We start from the raw sequence: 22,752 nt of genomic DNA, 5'->3' as shown, positions 1-22,752 counted from the left end.
ATAAAGCATGAACTATTTACTATCTGGACCTTTACAGAAAATGTTTGCCAAGCCTCTGATCTCTGTGGTTTAATGGAAAGAGCTAGGATTCCGCTGTGACTTTGGAAAGCTACGTAATGTATCTAAACCTCTGTGAAATAGGGATGGGAGAGTGATAGCACACACCCAGCTTGTTTAAAGACGAGAGACAAGAGGCCATGTGCATCGAATGTGCCAGAAACACACGTTAGTTAAAAAGATTTAATCTCCACTCACTAGGTTCATATGATAGCATTAACATTCTATCATAGTCTAGAACATAGTGTAGAAGAAAGTTCTAAAGCCGAGTCACTTGTAAAAATAATAATAAAGCGATGGGCCGCCCGGGTCGCTCAGTCAGTTAAGCATCTTCTTTTGACTCAGGTCATGATCCCGGGGTCCTGGGGTCGAGCCCTGTGTTGGGCTCAGTGCTCAGTGGGGAGTCTGCTTCTCCCTCTCCCTCTATCCCTCCCCTCTGCTCATGTTCTCTCTCTCAAACAAATAAATAAGATCTTCAGGAAAATAATAATAACAAGATGGGTTTGGGTTTTTGAGAGCCTGATGTGGTCAGTATTTTTTAAAAGATTTATCTATTCATTTTTGAGAGATAGCGAGAGCAAGCATGGGTGGGAGGAGGGGATGAGGGAGAGAATCTCAAGCAGGCTCCCCTCTAAGTGCGGAGCCCGTGTGGGGCTTGATCTCATGACCCTGAGATGACTGGAGCGTCCCGAGACCAAGAGTGGGACGCTCAAGTGACTGAGCCCTCCAGGCGCCCGTGCACTCAGCATTTTATGTACATCTTCTTTTATCCCCACGAGATGCCTGTAAAGCAAATGTTATTTCTCCCATTTCACGCGTTAGCAAAAGGAGGCCCAGAGAAGTAATTTTCTCAGGGTCCCACATCTAGTCACGGAGCCGGCAGAGAAAGAACTAAAACGTAGGGAGTTTGAATCCAGAGCCTGTGCATTTGAACACTGCACGTTGTCCTACATCCTCGACCTCCGTGCGGCTCCAGGGTAAGGCCGCCTGGGAAGCCGAGGCCGCCGGTCACCTTGGATCTCTCTGCGTGTGCCCGACAGACGGGCCAGGGCGGGGTGTCACGGACGTGCAGAAAGGGAGGCGGGGAGGATGGAAGGAGAAGAAGCTTTCTGGCAGGCCTGTGAGATCAGAAAGTTAGTGCGTGAAGACTTCACAGGCTCTGTTTTGAGAAACGAAGAATTTAAGGCGGGATGCGCTGGGGGAGAAAAAGATTGCTGGGAACAGAAACGAGCACTCAGGGGGATTGAGTGGAAGCTGCGAGCTGGAAAGGGGGGAGGAGAGGGGAAGTTCTGTGAAGGGGACCCCAGGGAGCACGGTCACATCGGAAGTGGGAGCTGCTGCCATCTGGATGAGGTCCTATCTGCAAGATCAGGCCACTGCTGGTAGAGTGGGTTTGCTAAGAGGAGGGTTTCAGGCTGGGGGAGACAGAAAGGAAGCCCCCAAACCGGAGGCGTGGACAGACAAAACCCGGCAGATTCGGGGACGAGTGCGGTCAGAATCCAAGGGCTGGAACCACAGCTCCCGGCCGAGGGGCAACGAGGTTCAAGAGGAGGCAAGTCGTGTGTCTCGGGTCAACTCCGAGCGAGTGAGAAGCAGGCTCCCGTGCACAAGGGCCCCAGCCCAGCCGTGCGCCCCGGACCAGCCCTCCGCCCTCGGCCTGTGCCAACCCCCCGCCCCCACCCCGGGCATGCGCTGGTCTTTTGTGTTTTAGGGGACACGTTCTTTCCCTTGAGCGGTTTCAGGAATGCCTACTTCCTTCTCTTTGGTTCTTCATCTTCGTGAACCTCAGACGTACTCTGGAGCTATGATTATTTCTTCTTCTTTCTCTTCCTCTTCTTCTTCTGGAGCTATTCCTTTTCTTTTCTCTTCTTTCTCTTCTTCTTTTTCTTCTTCTATTTCTTCTTCTATTTCTTCCTCTTTTCTTCTTCTTTTTCTTCTTCTTTTCTTCTTCTTCTTCTCCTTCTCCTTCTTCTCCTCCTCCTTCTCCCTTTTCATTGTTCAAGTAGGTCTACAAGGTGTAAAATGCCCCCAGAAAGCAAGCCTCCCCCCATCCCCATTCTCAGCCATGTGGTTCCCTTTGCAGAGCGACACTATTCCAGGTCTCAGACGAGGCGCCATGTAGCGCACACGACCTCAGGCCATACAAGGGGCAGCAAATGCTGCACGTTGTCTGCTCTTTATTTTTCCTACCTCCACGGATAAATCCTGGAGATGCATCCACATTGGCTCACGCAGCATTCCCTCAGTCCTTTTTTTTTTTTTTAAGCTTTTATATATTTATTCATGAGATACACAAAGAGAGAGAGAGGCAGAGACAGACAGAGGAAGAAGCGGGCTCCATGCAGGGAGCCTGATGTGGGACTCGATCCAGGGACCCCAGGATCACACCCTGGGCCAAAGGCAGATGCTCAACCACTGAGCCACCCAGACGTCCCTTTTTTTTTTTTTTTTTTTTAAGACACAGAGAAGTCATCGTTTGGCTGGACCACCGTCTTACAAAAGCAGAACCTTTCTGGGCGGGTGGGTTGTTTCTGGCCTTTGCCATTGCACACGAGGCTGCATCGCCCCTCTTCTGAGCCTCTCCATCTCGCACAGAGTGAAGTAGCCCCTGGAGGAGATCCTTGGGCGTGAACGGAGCAGGTCAGAGGGCGTCAGCTTGAGCGAGCCTGACCGTTCCTGCCGCAGGGCACAGGCTACACTCCCCTTGGTAAGAGCTGACACCCTGTGCTCACCTGCAGGGTTAAGATCCACAGGAGCCCTGAGCTCACCTCAGAATCTCCGGGCGGGGGGCCTGAGCACCTGTCCTGTGAGCCCCAGAAGAGCTTCTGAGCCAGGACTCCCTTGAGCTGAGTCTCCTCGGCCTCCAGCCTCTGCCTTCCCCAGGCTTCCTGAGCCGGGCTGGACGCTGCTGAGCCCCCTGCAGCCCCCGGGCCCCCGTGGCACAGCCTTCTCCTCTCGGGCCCTGGGAGGAAACCGCGATTTCCGCTTCCTCCAAGTGTCGCCCCCCGTTAGGGGCCAGAGCGCAGCCCAGGCCAGCGCTGTAACGTGTGCTCACCACGTGGGAAAGCCCTGGGGTAAAACAGGGGGAGATGGAAACACCAGGAGTGATGAGATATGGAGTGATTTTCTTTTTTAATGTATTTCTCACAATATTGACATTAAAGACCAAAAACAAAGCTGCCGTTTCCAACACCACCCGTTAACCTGCCCCTGGCCCTCTGATGTGGCATCTGTGTGTAGTTGTCCTCTGTGACACCGTCGTGGCGGGGCAGGGGGGGGGGGGGCAGCGGGCTTTGTCGCGCCAGTTCTGGTAGGGCGGCTGGGGCCGGGAGGAGCCCATGGGGTGGCTCTAGGCCTGCCCACCCTCTGTTGTTGTGGGCGAAGCCCTCAGGATGCAGAACAGACCAGCTCCCCGTCTGGAACAAAATAGCAAATGTTCCTATTACACTGGGTGGTAGAATCAGCTTTATTCTGCAAAATGAGGGTCATGGTCAGCTCTGCCCGCGGGTGGGACCTTTTCAGCATGGCCCAGACTCACCTTGGAGCCTGACAAGTAGTGAACACAAGTGAAGCAAGGAAGGGGGAAGGGTTCCCATGTAGTATATACATATTTTTAAAGATTTTTTTAAGATTTATTTGAGAGAAAGAGAAAGAGCACAAGCAGGGGGAGGGGCAGAGGGAGAGGGAGAAGCAGGCTCCCCGCTGAGCAGGGAGCCCGACTCGGGGCTCAATCCTGGGGTCATGACCTGAGTGGAAGGCAGACACCAAACCAACTGAGCCAGCCAGGTACCCCTATTTTTTTTTGAGAGAGAGAAAGAGAAGTGGGTGAGGGAGGAGGAGCAGAAGGAAAGGGAGAGAGAGAGAGAGAGAGAATCCTAAGCATGGAGCTCGAGCTCATGACCTGAGCAGAAATCAAGAGCTGGACACTCAATGACTGAACCACCCAGGGCTCCTCCATGTGTTGCGACTTCAAGAACTCTGAGCACGTGGCCGACCAAATGTTCCTTGCTACCTGCCAAGGAATGTGTTAGATATCTGTATTTATGATGTGCATTTTGTAATATGTGGAATGGTGGTGATTGCTGGAGAGGATGGTGAAGCAAGGGAGGACGGGCAGTGAGAAGGGCATGTAAACATTTTAGGGAGGGTGGCCAGGGCGACCTCAGTCAGAGAAGATCACAGCTGAGTAAAGAAAGGTCTGAAGGAGAAAGGCAGCAGGCCATGCAGATGTGTTGGGGGGAGGAGTGTTCAGGGAAGAAGGAACAGCAAGTGCAAAGGCCCTGAGGTAGGGTCTCTGATTTCCTGTATTAGTTTTTGCTCTTGATCTGGATCACAAGCAACATGGAGGTAGGAATAATGCTTTTTAAGTCTTTAGAAATACTTTGGATTACCATTCACCGTATACCCTTTTGTACTCTTGAATTTCACGTCACTTGTAGGTGTCACCTATTGTTTAAAAAAGGTTTCATTCGGCTCACGCCTCAGGAGGAGGATGCACAGGCCAGAGCTGGACAGACAGTAGGGTTCAGTAATCATGTGCCGTTTGAATATTTGATAGTGACACGTATGCACCACGAGGGTCAGATTTATCTTTATGGACTGCCAATCCCGGAGCTTTCCTGAGGGGCCGTTCATTGCCGCGTGGCCCTTCCCACCTTCGGAGGGGCCGTTTGTTCCCCCTCAGCCCGGTTTTAACTGTAGAATTCCCACCGTAAGGTAGACCTTAGCCGTTCAGCTCTGTGAGATGACCCCACCTGTCACCTTTTCCATTAGCTCCCTCTGAGCCCCTGCAGGCTCCCTGGCCAGAAGAGACTTTGCAACTTTTGCCACTTTTTAGGGAAATACTCGTAAGGCCTTTAAAAGCCCAGGGACAACGCAAACAGTGACACCCGAAGTGTGGGGCCGAGGGGAGTGGATCACAGGACAAGAGAGGGCGGACGCGCTGCAGCCGTTTTGCTGGCTGACTGGCGCCGTTCAGCCCCTGCCTCCCCCGCAGCGGGGCCGCCCGGGTGCTCGCAGGAGCTCACACCACCCCCGGCCAGGCCTTCAGCAAAGACTCGCCGTCCCTGGCCAGCTGAAGAGCGTGTTGGGTGGCGTACCCACTGCCATAGCTACAGAAGAGGAAAGAGAGGAAAACCAACAGTAAGCGTTCAAAAATATTCATGGATGGTTTCAACTATTTGCTGAAAACACTTGTGTTTGCGGTAGATTCCTGTTCAATTTTGCAAGGTCTAATCCACGGAGGTGATGAAATCTTTCCTCTCTCTCTCTCTCTTTTTTTTTTTTTTGCAGAGGCCACGGGCTAACAGCTGCCTAGAAGGGAGGTTGGTGGCAGGGGGGAGGCAGGTAGCCTGAGGCAGGGAGGGAGGGCCAGCCAGGAATGAGAAGCTAAAGGGGTTTCCTCTTGTGCCAGAGTGCAGCACGAAGGTGGCTGGCAGCAGGTGGGTAGGTTTGGTGCCGGGCGAGGGTCAGAGAAGGGCTAGCGTTCGCTCCTGGGCCGGGAGCCGAGGGGCAGTGGGGGGTGCCGGTCTCTGGGCACTGAGGATGATTTGGCAGCGCGCTCGGGATGCCATGGGGTTGGGTGCGGGGCTCCAGGGAAGGGGAGTTCTTAGAGCCGTAAGGGCAGGATGAGAGGCCCAGCAGGCCCTCGGCGAGCGTGTGGTTGGAGCTCCACGTGCAGCGGATTGTGCATTTACACCCCTGCATGCAGCACCCCCCGTGTGTGCTCTGGGTTTCGAGGCAAACCCCCAGCAAGGCCCACGTGGAATGAGCCCATGTGTCCTGGGGCATCGTCCAGCCGATGGGGAGGCCAATGCTCTCTCTCGGTTTGTCGTGTTGATTAAAAGTTCTATTTTTATAGGTAAGATCAGTATCCCCGGCCTGCGGGCTAGGGGCCGGGCTGGAGCCCCGCAGACCAGCTGGTCCCGGCTACCCTGACTGCGGGCGCGGCGCCGCAGGGAACGACGTCGCGCAAACCATCTACAGTTGTTAAGTGGAAAATGTCACTATGACCTTTTCTCAATGCTTTTTAACTCACGCTTTCTTTTTTCTATTTTTTTTTAGATCGTGTGTGTGTGTATGTGTGTGTGTGTGTGTGTGTGATGAGGCAATAGCCATACAGCAAAACTGTTGATGTTTAAAAGGTGAAAACTCTCTCCCTCCTTCACTCCATCCTCAAGGGCAACCCACATGCCGATGTCTTGTGTATCCTCCTCCACACGCGACTTCTGCATCTACACCCACCCACGAGGCAGCCCACGTGATAATGTCTCTTTCCTCCATACTTTGTTGTTTTTTAAAGATTTTATTTATTTATTCACAAGAGACACAGAGAGAGAGGCAGAGACCCAGGTAGAGGGAGAAGCAGGCTCCCTACGGGGAGCCTGATGGGGGACTCGATCCCGGGACCCTGGGGTCCCGCCCTGGGCGGAGGGCAGCCGCTCAGCCGTGCGCCCCCAGACGCCCCCTGCATACTAACGGTTGATTCCGTCTGTCCTCCCGCCGTGCCGTCTACCACGTGACCGTCGCTCACATCCTTTGAGTCTCCTTCCGTAGAAAAATATCTTAATAAGCATTTGAGCCTTTGCCTGGAGAGTGAGTGAACAACCCTGTGTGACCTTGACCGGGGCTTTGAAGCACGTTGGTGTCACAGTGCCATTAAATTGAAACCACATCTTGAATGAGGTCCCTTAAGGTCATAAAGTAGAGACTCCAAGAAATGATCTGTCTTCTAAGGCTGTGGCATGTTTGCTCTTGTTCCAGAAACTAGAATGAACCGAAGCGTCCCCGTGGAGGTCGATGAATCCGAACCATACCCCAGCCAGTCACTGAAGCCGATCCCCGGCGATTCCCTGGAGGAGGAGTCGGAGCCACCTGCTCCAGACCGAGGGGACATGGCCCCCCACGGCTCGTCTGCGCCCCCGGCCCCTCATTGCTCTGCAGGAGACTTTTCTCAGGCCCACCCACCCCTGAAACTTTCGAAGCACCTCCGGCCTGTGTCCCAGCAGGTCACCTGCCTGCGCACTAAAATCCTGGAGGAGACGGAAGACAGCTTCTGGAGGAGACACCCGGCCCCGGGCAAAGACCGGCCCTTTGGGGTCGGAGCGTCCCCTCCCGGGCAGCAGTTTTCATTTATGGAAGAACGGAATCGATGGCCAGGATCTCAGCTTTCAGCGGCCTCCCCTGACACTGGCCATGACTCCGACCACTCAGACCACAGTTGCCCCAGCGCCTCGGCCGGCGCCTGGCCCAGCAGCCACGACACGGTGCAGCGGCCCCGGCCCCGCAGGAGCCCAGCGGCCCGGGACCCGCCCACGGTAGACACGGGCTACGACTCCCAGCCCCAGGACGTGCTGGGCATCCGGCAGCTGGAGAGGCCCCTGCCCCTCACCTCCGTGTGTTACCCCCAGGACCTCCCCGGGCCGCTCAGGTCCCGGGAGTTCCCTCAGTTCGAACCTCAGAGGTACCCGGCGTGTGCGCAGCTGCTGCCTCCCAACCCTCCCCCGCATGCTCCGTGGAACTGTCACCACCACTGTCCCGGAGGTCCCTATCACCAGGTGCCATGTAAGTGAACGCCACCCTTCTGGACATTCCGGGCTGGGTCACTAAGGAAACCGGGGCTTCGTGTCGGTGCCAGGGCCCCAGACGGCCCAGACCGGTCGGGGCAGCGAGGCCGGCTCTGCTTCCCGGGGGCGACTGTCCCCGAGCGCCTGGACCTGCCGGGAGCCTTAGGAGGATGCTTCATCCTAGCCCAGCGCCTGCCCCACTGGGAACCTACTCTCCGTGAAACTTCCAGGGGAAACAGACCCCTCCGTCTCGGTTAGTTTAGCTGACACCTGCCTACAGGTGGGGAGACGGCCCAAGCGGCTTCTAGGGTATATTTTTGTCATCTTAATGCTTGGGCATCCGGGTTCTTCCTTCACTGCGTGCTTCTAACCTATCTGAGATTTGGCAAAGAGGCCTTCAGTCAAAATTCCCAGAATGTTCTTGATGCTCTGGATTCATGCCTTTACCTGGAGATTGAGTTGCTCCTGAGATGCTATTGCTTAAATACCTCTGGATGCTCCAGCCACCAGCCTTTACCTGACACCCTGGCCACCCCCACCCCCGAGGACCACAGTCCCCAGACCCCGGCTACCTGCTTCACACCTGCAAGTGCTCGCCCTTGCTCTTCCCTATCCAGGATGTTCTTCCCCTCCTTGCACATTTAACCCAGCTCTACGCCCCCCTTTTTTTAACAGCTTTATTGCGATCTAATTTACAAACTGTGAAGTTCGCCTTTGACCCAGTTAGGTGTACAATTCAGTGTATGCTTGCAGACCTAATCCAACCATCATCATATACACCTTGTAAGACTTCGTTCAAGGGTCCCTCTGGAAAGCTCCTCAGATCAATCCCTCCTTCAGGCTCTCAGTTTCCTGGCGCTCTACCGCTTGGAACACCTAGTATCAGTATGGCATCTAGTCATGGACTTGTCCACCTCTCCATCCAGCACATCAAGCATATCAGCAAAGGTATATTATTATTATTATTATTATTATTATTATTATTATTATTATTATTTTAGAGAGAGAGAGTGAGCACACGTGCACACGAAGTGAGGAAGGGGAGGGTGCAGAAGCAGAGGCAGAGGGAGAGAGAATCCTAAGCCAGATCCACACCCAGTCTGGAACCCAGAGCAGGTCTCAGTCTCATGACCAAGAACCAGGAGCTTAACCATTGAGCCACCCAGGTGCCCCAGCAAAGGTATATTTTTAATCCATAATTCTCCAGCATTTAGCACAGTGACCAGCATATACTAGACTCTTAGTAAATTATTTCTGGGTAAATACATTGTGTCATTGCAGTAAGCATTTCTGAAAGTGATCAAGTCTCAGATTGAGACAAAAGGTCCATTACAATTCCTTTTTTTTTTTTTAAAGGTTTTATTTATTTGACAGAGAGTGAGAGAGAGAGCGAGCACAAGCAGGCGGAGCGGCAGGCAGAGGGAGAGAGAAGCAGGTGTCCCGCTGAGCAGGGGGCCCGATGCAGGGTTTGATCCCAGGACCCTGGGACCATGACCTGAGCTGATGGAGAACACTTACCGGACTGAGCCACCCAGGTGCTCTGGTCCGTTTTTGATTTTTTTTTTTTTTTTTAATTTATGATAGACAGAGAGAGAGAGAGAGAGGCAGAGACACAGGCAGAGGGAGAAGCAGACCCCATGCAGGGAGCCCAACGTGGGACTCGATCCCGGGACTCTAGGATCGCGCCCTGGGCCAAAGGCAGGCACCAAACCGCTGAGCCACCCAGGGATCCCCATATTTTATGTTAAGTCTCCGCCGAGGCCACTGGGAAATAACAGGGCTATGAGATATGATAGTTTTCTTAACAAATAAATGTTGTACAAAAAGCAGTTCAAATGGTCAGACCAGAATCTGACCAAAGGCCTGATGCCTGGCTTTAAAATAAATTATAGAAATAACCCAAAATGCTGTAACCATCACAATTATTTACATATTGGTCCATGTACAATGCATATAGAGCTTCCTAAAGTGAATGGACCAGCAGCGTAATTCATAATTTTTTTTTAAAAAAGAGGGAGAGATTTTTGTCTTGATGTACGAAAGCTTCCGTTCTGGAGGGAGAGGTAGGCCTGGGCGGTCTGTGAGCAGATGCCATACTGACGTCAGGCGTTGTGACAGGCAGCGCACGAGGAAATGGAGCCTGAAGGAGGCATGGGTCTGGGAGCTTTCCAGAGGGACCCTGGAGCTGAGTCGTAAAGGAACTTAGAAGATAAGGTTGCAAGAAAAAAGGAGGAATGAATGTGAGGTTAAGGGTGAGGCCAGGAGCTGTGGAAGCAGCAGGGCTCAGGGAGAAGGAGCCTCTGAGGCCTAAAACCGGGACCCTGAGTCTTGGAGGTTGGGAAGTCACCAGTTGGGGGTTGTGGACACCACTGCTTGCTCTAAGTGCCCAGTAATAGGACGGGTGTGGTTGCAGAGTTCCTTAGGGATGAATCACTGAGGAGTGAACCTTGGTAGCGTCAGGGCGGATTTATTTCTCCATGATTTCCAGGTTCAAAGGGGATAATTCTGTGAGGATAATGCCATAAACTACTTTCTAACATTCTACAATCTGCATTTAAAGATCATTTTCCTGATCCGCAACAATATATGTTTGCTGGCAAAATTGAAATGTGCCTAAACGTCCCATCCCTATTTCCATCTCCTAACTATAATTCCTTATTGGGATTTGACTTAAAAAAAAAAAATATATATATATATATATATATATATATATATAAATAGATTATATGTATTTGATGTAAAGTTAAAATAATTCCCAGTGACTTTCCGTCACTTCTTCCAGCATCATTTAAAAATTCTGCGCCGTATTTTATCGGATGGATTCCATCAACTTGTTTTTGAAGCTACTCTCTGTTACTGGACAATGTAAATAGTTTCCAGTTTCTGATCCAGTAAGCAAAGCTAGGACGAACATCAGGTACATACTTTTTTATCTGCATTTCCGATTAATTCCTTAGATTAACGTGTAGAAGTCTGAATACTTAGGGCTTTGTGCTATTAAGTCCCAGGCAGTTCCCTTTATCCGCTAACAGGAGAAAGCCTCATTGTGACAGACAAAGAAAGCATTAACTCAGTATGATTTGAGGATCCCAGATAGATCTTCCCACTTGCAAATATTTTGTGTGTGTGTTGATGCCTGAAATGACACCATGAGCAGTCCAGTCTTGGGAGGTGAGCACAAATTGCCCCCTCTGGGCAGACTCTTTGAAAATGCAAACATCCCTGACTGGAGACTCTTTCAGGCTCTAATATCTGCTATGAGATTTCTCTCTTGTCAGCTGTGTTGTCCTCCCCGGGTACCCTATTCCCTTCCACTGAAGTGGGGAGGAGAGGGCTGCTGGGGGCCCTGGGAGGGAGGAGAGTTGATGAAAGGCAGAGGAGAGAATTCGGGCAGGAGAAGGGAATAATGCACAGAAGACATACGAACATTAAGCATGTGAAACCAAGCTAAATTTAATTTAATTACTAAATTTAAGAAAAATGTACGGATGCAAAATTTTTTTAAGATATCCTTTTCCTAATGAGGTGTGCAAAACAGAGAGAAAAAAAAAAAAAAGAACCCTCGGATGACCTCCACAGTTACTGGGGTTATGGGGAAACGAACACCCCCACCTATTCTTCGTAGGAGGGTTGATTGGTACAATCTTCTGGAAGGCAGTCTCACTGTTTATCAGAATTCTAACTCTGCTTCCCTGGCCTAGCAGTCGCACTTCTGGGATCTCTCCCTCAGAAACCCTAAATGGGCCTATAAAAACCCATGGGCAGCCCCAGTGGCTCAGCGGTTTAGCGCCGCCTGCAGCCCAGGGCGTGATCCTGGAGACCCTGGATCGGGTCCCACGTCAGATTCTTTGTATGATGCCTGCTTCTCCCTCTGCCCGTGTCTCTGCTTCTCTCTCTCTGTGTCTATCATGAATAAATAAATAAAATCTTAAAAAAAAAAAAAAAAAACCATGAACAAGGAGGTTTGGTAAAGCATCGGTGTAGTAGAGTGAAAAGGGAAACAACTCAGATGCCACTCAGTCGGGGACAGACGAGTAGGTTGTGGTTTATTGATACAGCGGACTGCTAGGCCGGTGTTACTTAGAATAAAATACGTAATTCTGACATAAAAAAGATGAAGTGGGAAAGCAAGATGCAGTGCTGATTCCATATGTGTTATTTTTAAAAGCTATAGAGGCTTAAACACCGTGAAAAGTCTGGAAGGATGGCCTCAACTGCTGCCAGTGATCCTGGCGTGGGGTGAGGGGCAGGGGATTCAGGCTTTTCCTTCTAACTTTATATACTTTTCTTAAATTGGTTACAGCAAAAAGGTATTATTTTTTTATAATTAAAAATAAGTAGACGTTGAAGAAAGAAAAATATGGGGAAATGAGAGTGTGCAGCAGCCTCATTCCCCTGAGCCTGTCTTTGGCCTGGCCTGGCTGCCAGAAGCATCTAATCCCAGGGGAGGGGGGTCAGGGTTGGGCCAGCTTTGTCCGGGAAGCCCCGGGCTTCAGTTTTTCCTCAGGGCACTGCAAGCCAGGAAAGCTTTATGAGGCCTCGGGCACCAATGGCCCCCGGGAAGGTCACTCTGAAGATTAAATGAGATAATATGCTGGTAGGCACCGGATGGGAAGGGTCAGGGTCATCGGTCCTCTTATTACTGTTATCACTTACGTGGATCCTGCAGCCCCCTCCCAGGTCCCTCCCGCCGACACAGATTTTAAGCATTCGAGGCAGGTGTACAAATGCTTAGTTTCCTGTCAGGACTATAACTGCACTTAATTGCCAACAAAACCACTTCAAAAGAGCTGTTCACCTAAGGGATGCTCGTGCCCTTGGAAACCATGGCTACGTGGTTCTACTTGGCTTTACAAGAGCATTACTTCCTCATCCGTTAATGAAAATATAAATAAATAATGATCGCCATGCAAATGGCATACTTTCGTCTTTGCAAGCTAAAGCAGAGATGGTTCCTGGTCACCCCTTTTATGTAAAAAAAAAAAAAAAAAAAAGTTCAAAGCCGGTGAAAATGAGCAGAGAATAAGCAGAAATAGAATGAGCTCGTGTTTTCCCTCCTGCCCCCCGACCGCCCCCCGAGAAGGGTCTCAGAATCCTGGGATTGTCTCGGAATCCTTCCACTGAAGGTCACCAGAATGGAGATCATGGCTCTGCAATCAAATGAAACCCATGATGCAAATAATTGGGGGCGGGGGGCGGGGGAGGATGTATTAAATCTAAAGAGCCCTTATTTTACTATAAAAATGTTTGCTTTCTCTACCAAGAAGACTGGATAAAATAAAACTGTGGGCATACGCCCACTATTGCTCATAGGAACCCGAAAAAGTGATTATTTGTCTGCCAGAGTGCATGTACAATTACAAGTAAGGGGAAAAAAATTTACCCAGATGGAAGAAATGATAAAGAAAGGAGCTGCCTTTCAGGAACCACAGCTGTAACCAGCTGTGGCTGTTCCGGTCACAGTGTGTGTTGGTCATTTTGTTTCCTGGCCAAACTGATTGCGTCCTATCATCGTGCTTTTTGACAACTTGAACATCGGCTTTTATTTCCCCTCTCGCACTCCCCTAATACCATTCTTAATAAGGAAGAAAAATGTGGGATGTTTTGACTGGTAAGTGGAAAACCTCGTTTGGGATTTGGTTTACAAATTCCAAGTGGTGAGGAGGCTAGTAGCGTGAGGACCGGGTGTGCCCAGGCCAGGAGGATCACGGGATTGGTGAACGACACACAGTTCTGGGCACCCATGTACGAGTGTGCAAGATTTGGGTTTTTGTCCTGTGATTAACCCTGCCCGGGTGGAGGAGCCCCCGCGCTCGCCAATCACTGTCCCACCGTCCGTCCCACCTTCTATCCTCCAGCTCCTGCAGGATAAAGTCTCTGGATGGGATCGTAGGGACCGAGGACAGAGTCAGTGGGGGAGATATTTCGGGGCCGTGTTTCTTCAGTCTACCAAGTAGGCGGCTGCCGACTTGCACGCCTCCCCTTCTCACATACTAACAAGTGTGGGTTTGTGTTTCAAAACAGACACCCACAGACACACAGATTTTCTCTTTCTCCCTATTTTAGCTACTCAGAGAAACTGTATCCTGTTTATCTATGTTCACTGCATGGCTAGCAAGAGAAGTTCAACAAATATTTGTTGAATGAACACAAAGAAGCCTGTCCCCTGCCTCCCGGGGAGAGGAGTCCTCCCTAATGGGGAGCACGGCCCTCGTGATGTCAAGGCCCGGAAAGGCCGTCTTTAATGATCTCAGGGAGGAGGAGAGAGGTGAATGGACTTGGCCACAGCACCCGTCCATTCATTTATCAATTTATTCAACAAATATTTATGTCCTCAGGCCGCCGCTAGGCCCCGGGGGTGCGGCAATTAAGGCACAGGTGGCCCTTCCCAGAGGCCGCAGTCGCCTGGGGAGCCAGGAAGCAGGGAGCAACGAAGAAAACCGGTTGGAAGCACTGGGAAGGAAAAAACCGGCTGTTGGGCACGAATAGGACAGTGAGAGGAGACCCCTTTGGGAGGACGCATGTGAGCTGAAATCGGAAGGGTAGGAAGGGGCGGGAAACCGGGAGGCTGGCCTGGTGCAGGCCCGAGGAGCAGGCCGCGGCCCGGAGCAAGGCGAGCTGCGCAGCGGTGAAGGACCGAGCAGCGCTCGGGCACGGGCTGGGGTCTAAGTCAGGCTTCCGGAAAACAGAAAAGTGAACTCCATCATCCCAAACGAGGAACTTAGCCCAGTACCCGGCATGTGGCGAGTGTTCAGGAAGTGCCAGCCACGATGGCCTATTGGCGGTTTTGACCAAACGGGCGAGGTTTGGTCAAAATCGTGGAACAGAATGACTAAAACACGAGCAACGAAAAGATACTCCTTCATCTGATAAACGTTTCCCTTGAGCCAATTCCCCACGCAACCAGATTTCACTTACAAAAGGGAAGGCTGGTTTTTGATGGACCCTCTGGGGTTCAATATTTCTTTGTTTTAAACAATCAAAGCCACGGCATCGGGGGCCCTACTGTCAATTTTTTTAAAGACTGGTAAGGTGCAGCATTTCATCTGCTCGCCTAAGTAAGCCGGTGCAGTCGCTACCGCAGGTGGCCATTTCAGAAATGAAAGTCACAGCTAATCAAACCTTAGCCCACATGCCTTAGTGATTTTAATGACACGATTTGTTGCTATGAGACAAAAACATGTTGTGCGGGAAATAATCTGTTAGAAATCATATGACCTTGATTCAAAGGCTTTTGATTAAGAGCATGAACATCCGCTCTCTAGAAAAGAAACAAACCCTATGATTAGAGCCTGGTAGTCCTTTTTAAAGCAAATAAAACATTATTAGCCACTTATTAATGGATACGGGGATTTTAAAAAATGGCTGCAAACATTAAAAACTTCCAAGGCCACTGGCAGAGTTTCTCCTCTTTTACCTTGTCTTTCTCCTTCCTACATTGGAGGGAGAAAAATACCAAAAAAAACCAAAAAAAAAAAAAAAAGTGGGGACTGCAGATAAGTAGCCAATCTCGTGTCTTCTCTGTGTGTGGGGAGTTGGCTTTGAAACCATTCAGTGTCCGTTGGTTTGTTGGTGGAGCATCCCTGTGGGCCAGCGCGGTGCTCGGAGACGTGCAGCCAGCGGACACAGCCTGTGCTTCCACGGAGCTTACAGGCTAGTAGGGAAGGCGGACAAAAAGGTGACAAGAGTCCTGCTTATTCAAACATATGAGAAATGCTATAAAGGAAATAAAGTGGGGATGGTGGGGTGGGTAGGATAAGGCAACTGGGTGAGGGGGTGAGCCTCTCTGCACAGGTGGTATCTGAGCTGAGCCCAGAACCACAAGAAGCTGGTCTGTAAAGATAGAGTGCAAACTCATTCCAGGCGGAGAGGATGGCCATCTCCTGGTGCCAGAGGTAGGGACAGGCTTGGGGTGCTCAAGAAGAAGGATGACCAGGGAGGATAGCTGGGGCTTGGTAAGCATATGAGGGGCTAAGGGCAAGGGCAGGGGCAGGGATCCAATCGTGCAGGGAGGATTTTAAATGCACGAGGAGATCTCCTTGTAGCTGCAGCTGGTTTTGTAAGTGGTCCACTCGTCCAAGATTCATCTAAAAGCAGGGCTGGGCCTCCACCAGGTGACCTGATGGCAGGGGCACTCTTCCCCTTTTCTAGCAACCTGTCCTGCTGCCCTGAAATCCCACCTGACCATCCGGACCTCTTGGAATGTATGTGACCTGCCCCCCCCCACTCCCCCACCCCCCGGGAAGGCCAGGAAACAAATTCTTGTGGGCTATCTCATCTTGTGGTCCTGTGTTCCCCACTCTTGGAGGTGCTCTCCACGTCCTCTATAAGCCAGGGAGCTGGCACGGATCCCAGAGCATCCCTTCATCCTCCTGCCCTTCCTTCAGCCCCTACCATTGAGGCCAGGCCTAAGCAATTGCAGGGCAGGCATCGGGGGCAGCACCAGGACACAGCCCAGGTTGGAGAGACGGACAGGAAGGACCTGGCTGGTGTCCCGTGTCAAAGCAGACAATAGATTGAACCCAGGGAACGTGACCACGTTTGGGAGACTGGCTTGGACACATTTCCAGGCCCACCCAGCCCAGTTCCCTGAGTCAGATGGTGGAGACCCGGAGGCAGTGACTTGAGGTTATGTCCCCAGGCACGTCAATGGCTGCTGGCTGCCACTCGAAGAATAGAATCCTCAGCCACATTCCCACCCCCACTACCTTCTGGTTCCCACCTACCTTGTCTGTGATTTGCTTGGTTGCTAGTTTTATTTCGATTTACCTTCCTGCATGTGTCCTACCCTCACAGCAAGAAAACTATATTATCATCATCATCATCATCATCATCATTATCAGAAAAAGGATACAGGCCAGTAAATGTTGTCTTGAAATGCAAGGTTCCTTCTTGTTGTAACTTGCTAAGCCTCCTGGGTCATCCAACTTCTTGGGCAAAGGTGGCAGTGCTTGGATCACTAGGAGGTACTCAGGGTTTACACTGCAGGACTATCCATTCACTTGCTTCTCTCCAACCCTTGTGTAGGCTAGACCCACCCCTAAGGCGCATCTCCATGCGTAGCCTTCCCACTCCTGAGCCCCTGGGGACCTGGGCAGTTCCCTCAAGGGAAGCCCTCTCACCCTTCCTGGTTGTCTTGCATTCCTCCTCTGGCCTTCGGTTCTCTTCTTTCATGAGCTCAGGCAGGCGCCCTTCTTCCCTTGGGACCCTGCTGCTCCAGGGCCTGGCCGGGACCCATTTTCTCTTAGGTTACATGTTCCCGTAAGTCCCCACCAGCCCTGGCTGTGCCCCAAGGCCTGCCCTGTTCCCTCTGCTATGGCCTGGAGTGCGTGTCAATTTTAACAAGAGAAGACCAAGTAAGTTGGGAGGTGTTGCCAACTGGTTAGTGACTTCCCAGAGGTACGAGCCAAGTTTTCATCACTCATTTACTTTTTCCTAAGGCAATGGTTTACGTGTGTGTGTGAGATGTCCCGTTGGGGGGAAGGAAAGAAGAAGAGTAGCTGAAGCATCTACTCTGGAGATAATTTCTCCTAGTCTCAGATTCCAGAAACTTGGAAAATTATGGTAGGGATGGTGGTGTGAGAGAGGATTTCCATGGTTGGATTATCTTAAGTATCTTATTAAAATAGAGGCCTGCGTGGAGCTCTGTGCTTTCCAATTAGAACAGCAAACTCGTGATTTCGCAGATGTTTTTATTTAGGGAAAAAATGACTCGACTTAACAAAAACTATCAAGTAAATAATAGTACAGAAATATGGCAAACATTACAGAGGTGGTAAGTGATATCTGGAACCCGCCGTACGGAGACAAACACTGGCAGTGAGCTTAGTCCTTCCCACGAAGGAGCTGGAGTTATTCCGCCCTGATCACTTTGCTGTCTTCGCCTACAGGTGGCCCCGACCACCCTCGAGCGGCCTACCAGCAAGTGGTCCAGCCGGCTGTGCGTGGGCAGCCCCTCCCCGGAGCCAGCGTCAGGGGCCCGCACCCCGTGCAGAAGGTCCTCCTCAACTACCCCAGCCCCTGGGACCAGGACCAGAGGCCCACGCAGAGAGACCACTCCTCCCCGGGGCTCCCGAGGTACTGCTATGACAGGGCCAACGTTCAGAACTTTTTTCCTTTTTTTAAAAGATTTTATTTATTTATCCATGAGAAACACAGAGAAGCAGAGACACAGGCAGAGAGAGAAGCAGGCTCCCTGCAGGGAGCCTAACGTGGGACTCGATCCCAAGACCCCGGGGTCACGCCCTGAGCCAAAGGCAGACGCTCAACCACTGAGCCACCCAGGGGCCCCTCAGACTTTTTTTAATGGGAAAAAGAATGACGCCAATGGGATCAAGATGTGTCAAAACTCTCCGTTGGTTTGCCACCCAGGGTAGAGATCAAGCCCCACAGGGGCATAGACTCTTTGAGTCAGGTCGAAATGGAAGCTGATGGATGAGAATCTGTTCACCAGACACACAAAACCACTGGTTACTTGGCAAAATTCTCTCCAAGAAAAGGCCCCTAAGATGCCACGTGACACCCCCTCCTTTTGCTGCCAGGTCACCTGGCCTCTGAGCCCAGAAAGAGATTTTTATTTTTACTGTGATTAACTTCCACCAGTAGGAAATTCTTGCTTCTATCCCTCGTTGCTACACTCATTTAAACCCAGGTTTTACTTTGGAATTGTACCCTCTGTTAGCTCTCAGTAGCATTTTTTAAAAGCCCATTGTTATCTCTTATAATCTAAGCATCCACTTGCATGGGATGCCATTGTCAGGTCTTCCCTATACCTTCTTCCAGAAAACCATTTCTGGTTTTGCTTGACCAGACCAGTTGTCTAATCTGACCTTCAGGCATCTCTCCCCTCCTTGTTCTCCTTTGATCCCTTCTTCACATTTTCCCTTTCTCTTGATTTACAGATCTAAAATACAGAGGAGGGACTCCTAGAAATGGAACTTCTTAATTTAAGACAAAATCGAAGAGTAGATGAAATGTTTGCTCTTGCTGAAGCACAATTTTTATATACGCTCAGTGCAAAATTATATTCTGTTTTAAGAACAGAATGAGATACAAAGGTCCTATTTAAGCAGATTTTTCAGAAATGCAAAAGTTGGTAATTAGCTCAGACAGTCCATTAAAAGAAAAAAGCTCATTCTATTTACAATGGCTGATAAGGCACACGCCCTCTTCCCCTGTTCCTCAAAAGCCCACACATTCCAGATTTTCTTTCCAGAAAGGTCCTTTATTTTTTGAGAACAGAATCGCATGGAATTGGGGAGCCTGGCTGGCTCAAGCACAGAATCATGTAACTGTTGATCTCAGGGTTGTGAATTCAAGCCCTACATTGGGTGTAGAGATTTAAATAAACTTCGAAAAAATCACATGGAGTTTAAATAATGAAATTAAGAAAATGTGATTTTTACGACCAGGTAAGGCAAGAACTCTTGCATAAGAAATATCTAAATGTCCAAGAAAACAAAATTTAAGCATCTTTATGAAACACGCCCACTGGCACTGAACAGGGGAAGCAATAGTAATTTCTTTTAGGACATTTATTTTGAAATATTTTTAGGTTTACAGAAGAATTGCAAAGTTAGTACAGAGTAATTGTTCTTGTAAGATCAATTTAAGCCTGCTATGGTCTCCTTGGGTTTATTTTATCATTTTAGGAATAATGAAAAATAAGTTCAGGTAATGAAGCCAATCCTCCTCTTACTGATAAATTTGAAAGGGAACCTGGACACGGAAACTTTACTGTCATTAACATCCATGATATTGTTTTTACACAGAAGATTTTTAAATTAATGAAGCTTTAACATTTTTTTATCAAATGAGTAATTGTCCTTTATAACAACCAAGCAACTCTCAGTACAATGGAATTTAATGCAAAAAGGATATGGAACTGGATCCCCATTAGATGAAGGCATATTTTATAGGGCTTTTTTCCCCTATATATTAATAAAAATCTAAAATAAAAATAATGTCCTCAAACAGTCACACTTTCGAAATATAGCACACTTGGGATTATGTGCAATTTTATTTTAAGTCCTGTTGCATAAGACTTTCAAAAATTGTATTTATTGCTCTTTTGGGTAAAAATATAAGCATATGCAACAATCTATAAAAACTGGGTCATATGCACATCGATTTTGTAATCAAAACAGTTTTTAAAATTTAGAACATAAAACAACCTTGGGGCGCCTGGGTGGCTCAGTCGGTTAGGCGTCCACCTTCATCGGCTCAGGTCATGATCCTGGGGTCCTGGGATCGAGCCCCATGTCAGGCTCCCGGCTAAGTGGGGAGCCTGCTTCTCCCTCTGCCCCTCACCCCACTTGCTCATGCTCTCTTGCTCTCTCTGAAATAAATAAATAAAGTCTTTTTTAAAAATTATAAAATAGGGACACCTGGGTGGCTCAGTGGTTGAGCGTCTGCCTTCTGCTCAGGGTGTGACCCCGGGGTCCTGGGATCAAGTCCCACATCGGGCTCCCCACAGGGAGCCTGCTTCTCCCTCTATCTCTGCCTCTCTCTATCTGTGTCTCTCATGAAAAATTAATAATATCTTAAAAAAAAACATTATAACACAATCTCAAACATACAACAAATAACAAACATCCATGTTCCTGCTCCCTGGAGTTTTAAACGTTAACATTTTGCCACATGTCCTTCAGAGTTTTTTTTTTAAGGAAATAAAACATTATAAATTGAGTGGTGGTCCCCCTATCAGTCAGGGTTCAGTTACAGAAAACAACCAACTCGAGTTATTTTCAGCAGAAGGGATTTCACACAGGGAAGAGGGCACTTACAGGATTGCTGGAGGTCGGAGGAGCAAGCTTTAGGCCAGGCTTCCAGGAATGACCCCAGAGCAGCACCACACGACAGGACACCCAAGAAGCTGCTTCCTCCGTCACCGTGAGAGACGCACAAGATCAGAAGGCCCCTAGAGAGCTCTTCATGTGAGGCCATGCTGCCAGGGAACAGTCTAGAATCAGGAAGCCACCGCCGCTGGAGGTGTTGGATCCATCCTATGCCTGCTAGCTCTGCACTGGCCAAGGATGGATGCCTGTGTCCTCCCCTTGACATGGGAAGCTGGTTAATAGGACACTGGGATGCTTCCTGAGGAGCTCAGCACCTTACGGCAGCACTTACCAACAGAAGCCCCGGAGGTGGCAGGAGCGAGGCTTCCACTTCTCCTGGTTTTCCAAATCTCACACGAGGGCTTCTGGTCATTCTCAGCACAGTGTTCATGGGAACACTGGCAACCAAAAAAATAATAAAGATGCCACTTAACAAGTTGGTAGAAACTTCTCTAAAGGGTCTTCCAAATCAGATTTTGATCCATATATTAGCAACAACATAAAGACCTGAAACCCGCAAGTCCTTTTCTACCTTTTGATACATAATTAAATGTTATCTATCATGAGCTAAAAGTCCTGTCTTTCCATCTGAATGCCTAGAACATCAACCTGTATGTCACCCATTATACTACTTGGTTTTATTGGTGACCATGTCTGCCTTTGTACACACCACTTATCTTCCCAATTAGACAGTCCTTGAATGGAGAAATCGAATCCCGCTCCCTCTTTCGACCCCTAGCACGGGTCCTTACATATGGCAGCCAGCCCGGATTACTTATTGACTAAAATTCAATGAAGCAACACTCATCCCTCTGGCTCAGAAAAGAAGCGGAGGCAGAGGAGAGATAGCTGGCTCACCGGTATCTTAAAGGCTTTCTTTCCCTCTGGGTCTGCCTTTGTAAAACAAAAAATAATTAATTCAGTAATTAATTAATTTTTTAAAAACCCTACGAAAATTCTACTATAAGTGTATTCTTTTCCAGGGACCAACTGTATAACCAGCCACCAAATCGAGCCGGAGTTCCTGAGGAGTCCTTGGAGTGTCCTGCCGAGTTGAGACCACAAGGTCCCCAGGCTCCACCCCCAGCTGCTGTCCCTAGACCCCCTAGTAACCTTCCAGCCAGAGGAACTCTGAAAACCAGCAACTTGCCAGAAGAATTACGTAAGTTGTTTGCAATGTTGTTTTTCCTTCTTTTTGTCAGGTCTTATACTTTGAGAGTACTTGATGTTTATTCATCTATGATCTCGGGGATTTCTCATACACACAGTGGAATAAACTTTACTTTTTTACTTTTTGCTAAAAAAAAAAAAAAAAAAACAAAGTAATTGGCATTTTGTGTGGATGTTTTTAGGATCCTGACAGTACCAGCCATACTCACAAAATGCTTACCACGAGATTTTCTTAAACATAAACTCCAACGACAAGTAACCCCAGTGCTTCTCTCTTCTAAATGATGCTCTTGAGTGGACCTGTCCCTGGGTAAATTGATTGGATGTCCATGTGGTATTGGCCAGGGACCTAGCGTTTCGCCATAAATTAGCAGCAGCCATCAAGAACGAGGTCATTTCCTGTAGGAATGAGCAATCTTGTTTGGAAAAAGTGGTCTCACATTCTCCATACTGCTTTACAACCAAATGCAAAGTAAGGCTTTTATTTAAAGAAACATTCGACTAAGTGTCAGGTGATGATTCTTTTTCCATATTTTGCAGCCAGAACCAGAAATGTTGAAATATCACCAAGATGTTCTCATATTAAGGTCAGGCAGGACAGTAAGTTCCAGAAATCTTATGAAAAGAGCCACTGCTTGTGAAATTGTAATATTCTGTTGTGCTTGCTAGAGAAGTTCAGGTGATTCCAAGAAGCCCTTTGCAAACCCGGGTGCCTCTTTGAACTAGACGTGAAAATTAAGCCTTTTGCATTTGCTAACGCCTATCCGGGGAGTCTGTGCTCGCTAGTCATTTAGGATTCTGGAAGATTTGTATGGCAAGGATCATTCAAAATATATATATTTTTTTTAATCTTCTTGAAATCTTACACATTTTAATCTTGAGCATTTCTGGAGAATGGATGTTGCCTGGCATGGGCTCTAAGCCGGATGTCCGTCTGTAGATCATATTGATCTTACTATAATCTGTAAAGGAGTCCCCAAATTCTTACACGGGGACTGGATGAGTGTTAGGTGTTAAGAATACAGTGAGTGCTGTCAGTGTGCCTGGCTGCTTTAATGAGTCAATGTGACCGGGTGCTCACGGCTATTTGAGATATTTGCTTCAAAAAAAACCCAGAGCCCAAG

General features: G+C 49.1%; 2 protein-coding genes across 12 annotated transcripts in view; one reads left to right on the top strand and one right to left on the bottom strand.

The window, feature by feature from the left end:
• TRAF3IP2 (TRAF3 interacting protein 2) overlaps window positions 1-22,752 on the top strand; it is a 41,674-nt gene that overhangs the window by 6,243 nt on the left and 12,679 nt on the right. For 3 of the 9 annotated variants that reach the window (XM_038554972.1, XM_038554967.1, XM_038554968.1), the window contains 3 exons: window positions 6,820-7,620; window positions 17,513-17,699; window positions 21,442-21,620. In XM_038554972.1, the coding sequence (XP_038410900.1) occupies window positions 6,828-7,620; window positions 17,513-17,699; window positions 21,442-21,620 (1,159 nt within the window). In that variant the 5' untranslated portion in view covers window positions 6,820-6,827. The other 6 variants (XM_038554970.1, XM_038554975.1, XM_038554974.1 and 3 more) reach the window with 6 other exon arrangements.
• Window positions 20,093-22,752, bottom strand: part of LOC119874234 — a 91,163-nt gene continuing 88,503 nt past the window's right edge. The window contains exons 3-5 of one of the 3 annotated variants that reach the window (XM_038554978.1): window positions 21,849-22,027; window positions 20,751-20,856; window positions 20,096-20,568 (exon numbers count right to left, since the gene is read on the bottom strand). In XM_038554978.1, the coding sequence (XP_038410906.1) occupies window positions 20,554-20,568; window positions 20,751-20,856; window positions 21,849-22,027 (300 nt within the window). In that variant the 3' untranslated portion in view covers window positions 20,096-20,553. Of the gene's footprint in view, window positions 20,857-21,848; window positions 22,028-22,752 lie in introns of all 3 variants that reach the window. The other 2 variants (XM_038554977.1, XR_005368159.1) reach the window with 2 other exon arrangements.

The sequence above is a fragment of the Canis lupus genome, chromosome 12, assembly GCF_011100685.1.
Source record: "Canis lupus familiaris isolate Mischka breed German Shepherd chromosome 12, alternate assembly UU_Cfam_GSD_1.0, whole genome shotgun sequence".
Classification (NCBI taxonomy): Eukaryota; Metazoa; Chordata; class Mammalia; order Carnivora; family Canidae; genus Canis; species Canis lupus.
The sequence above is the reverse complement of the archived record's forward strand: the minus strand, read 5'-3'. Positions and strand labels throughout refer to the sequence as shown.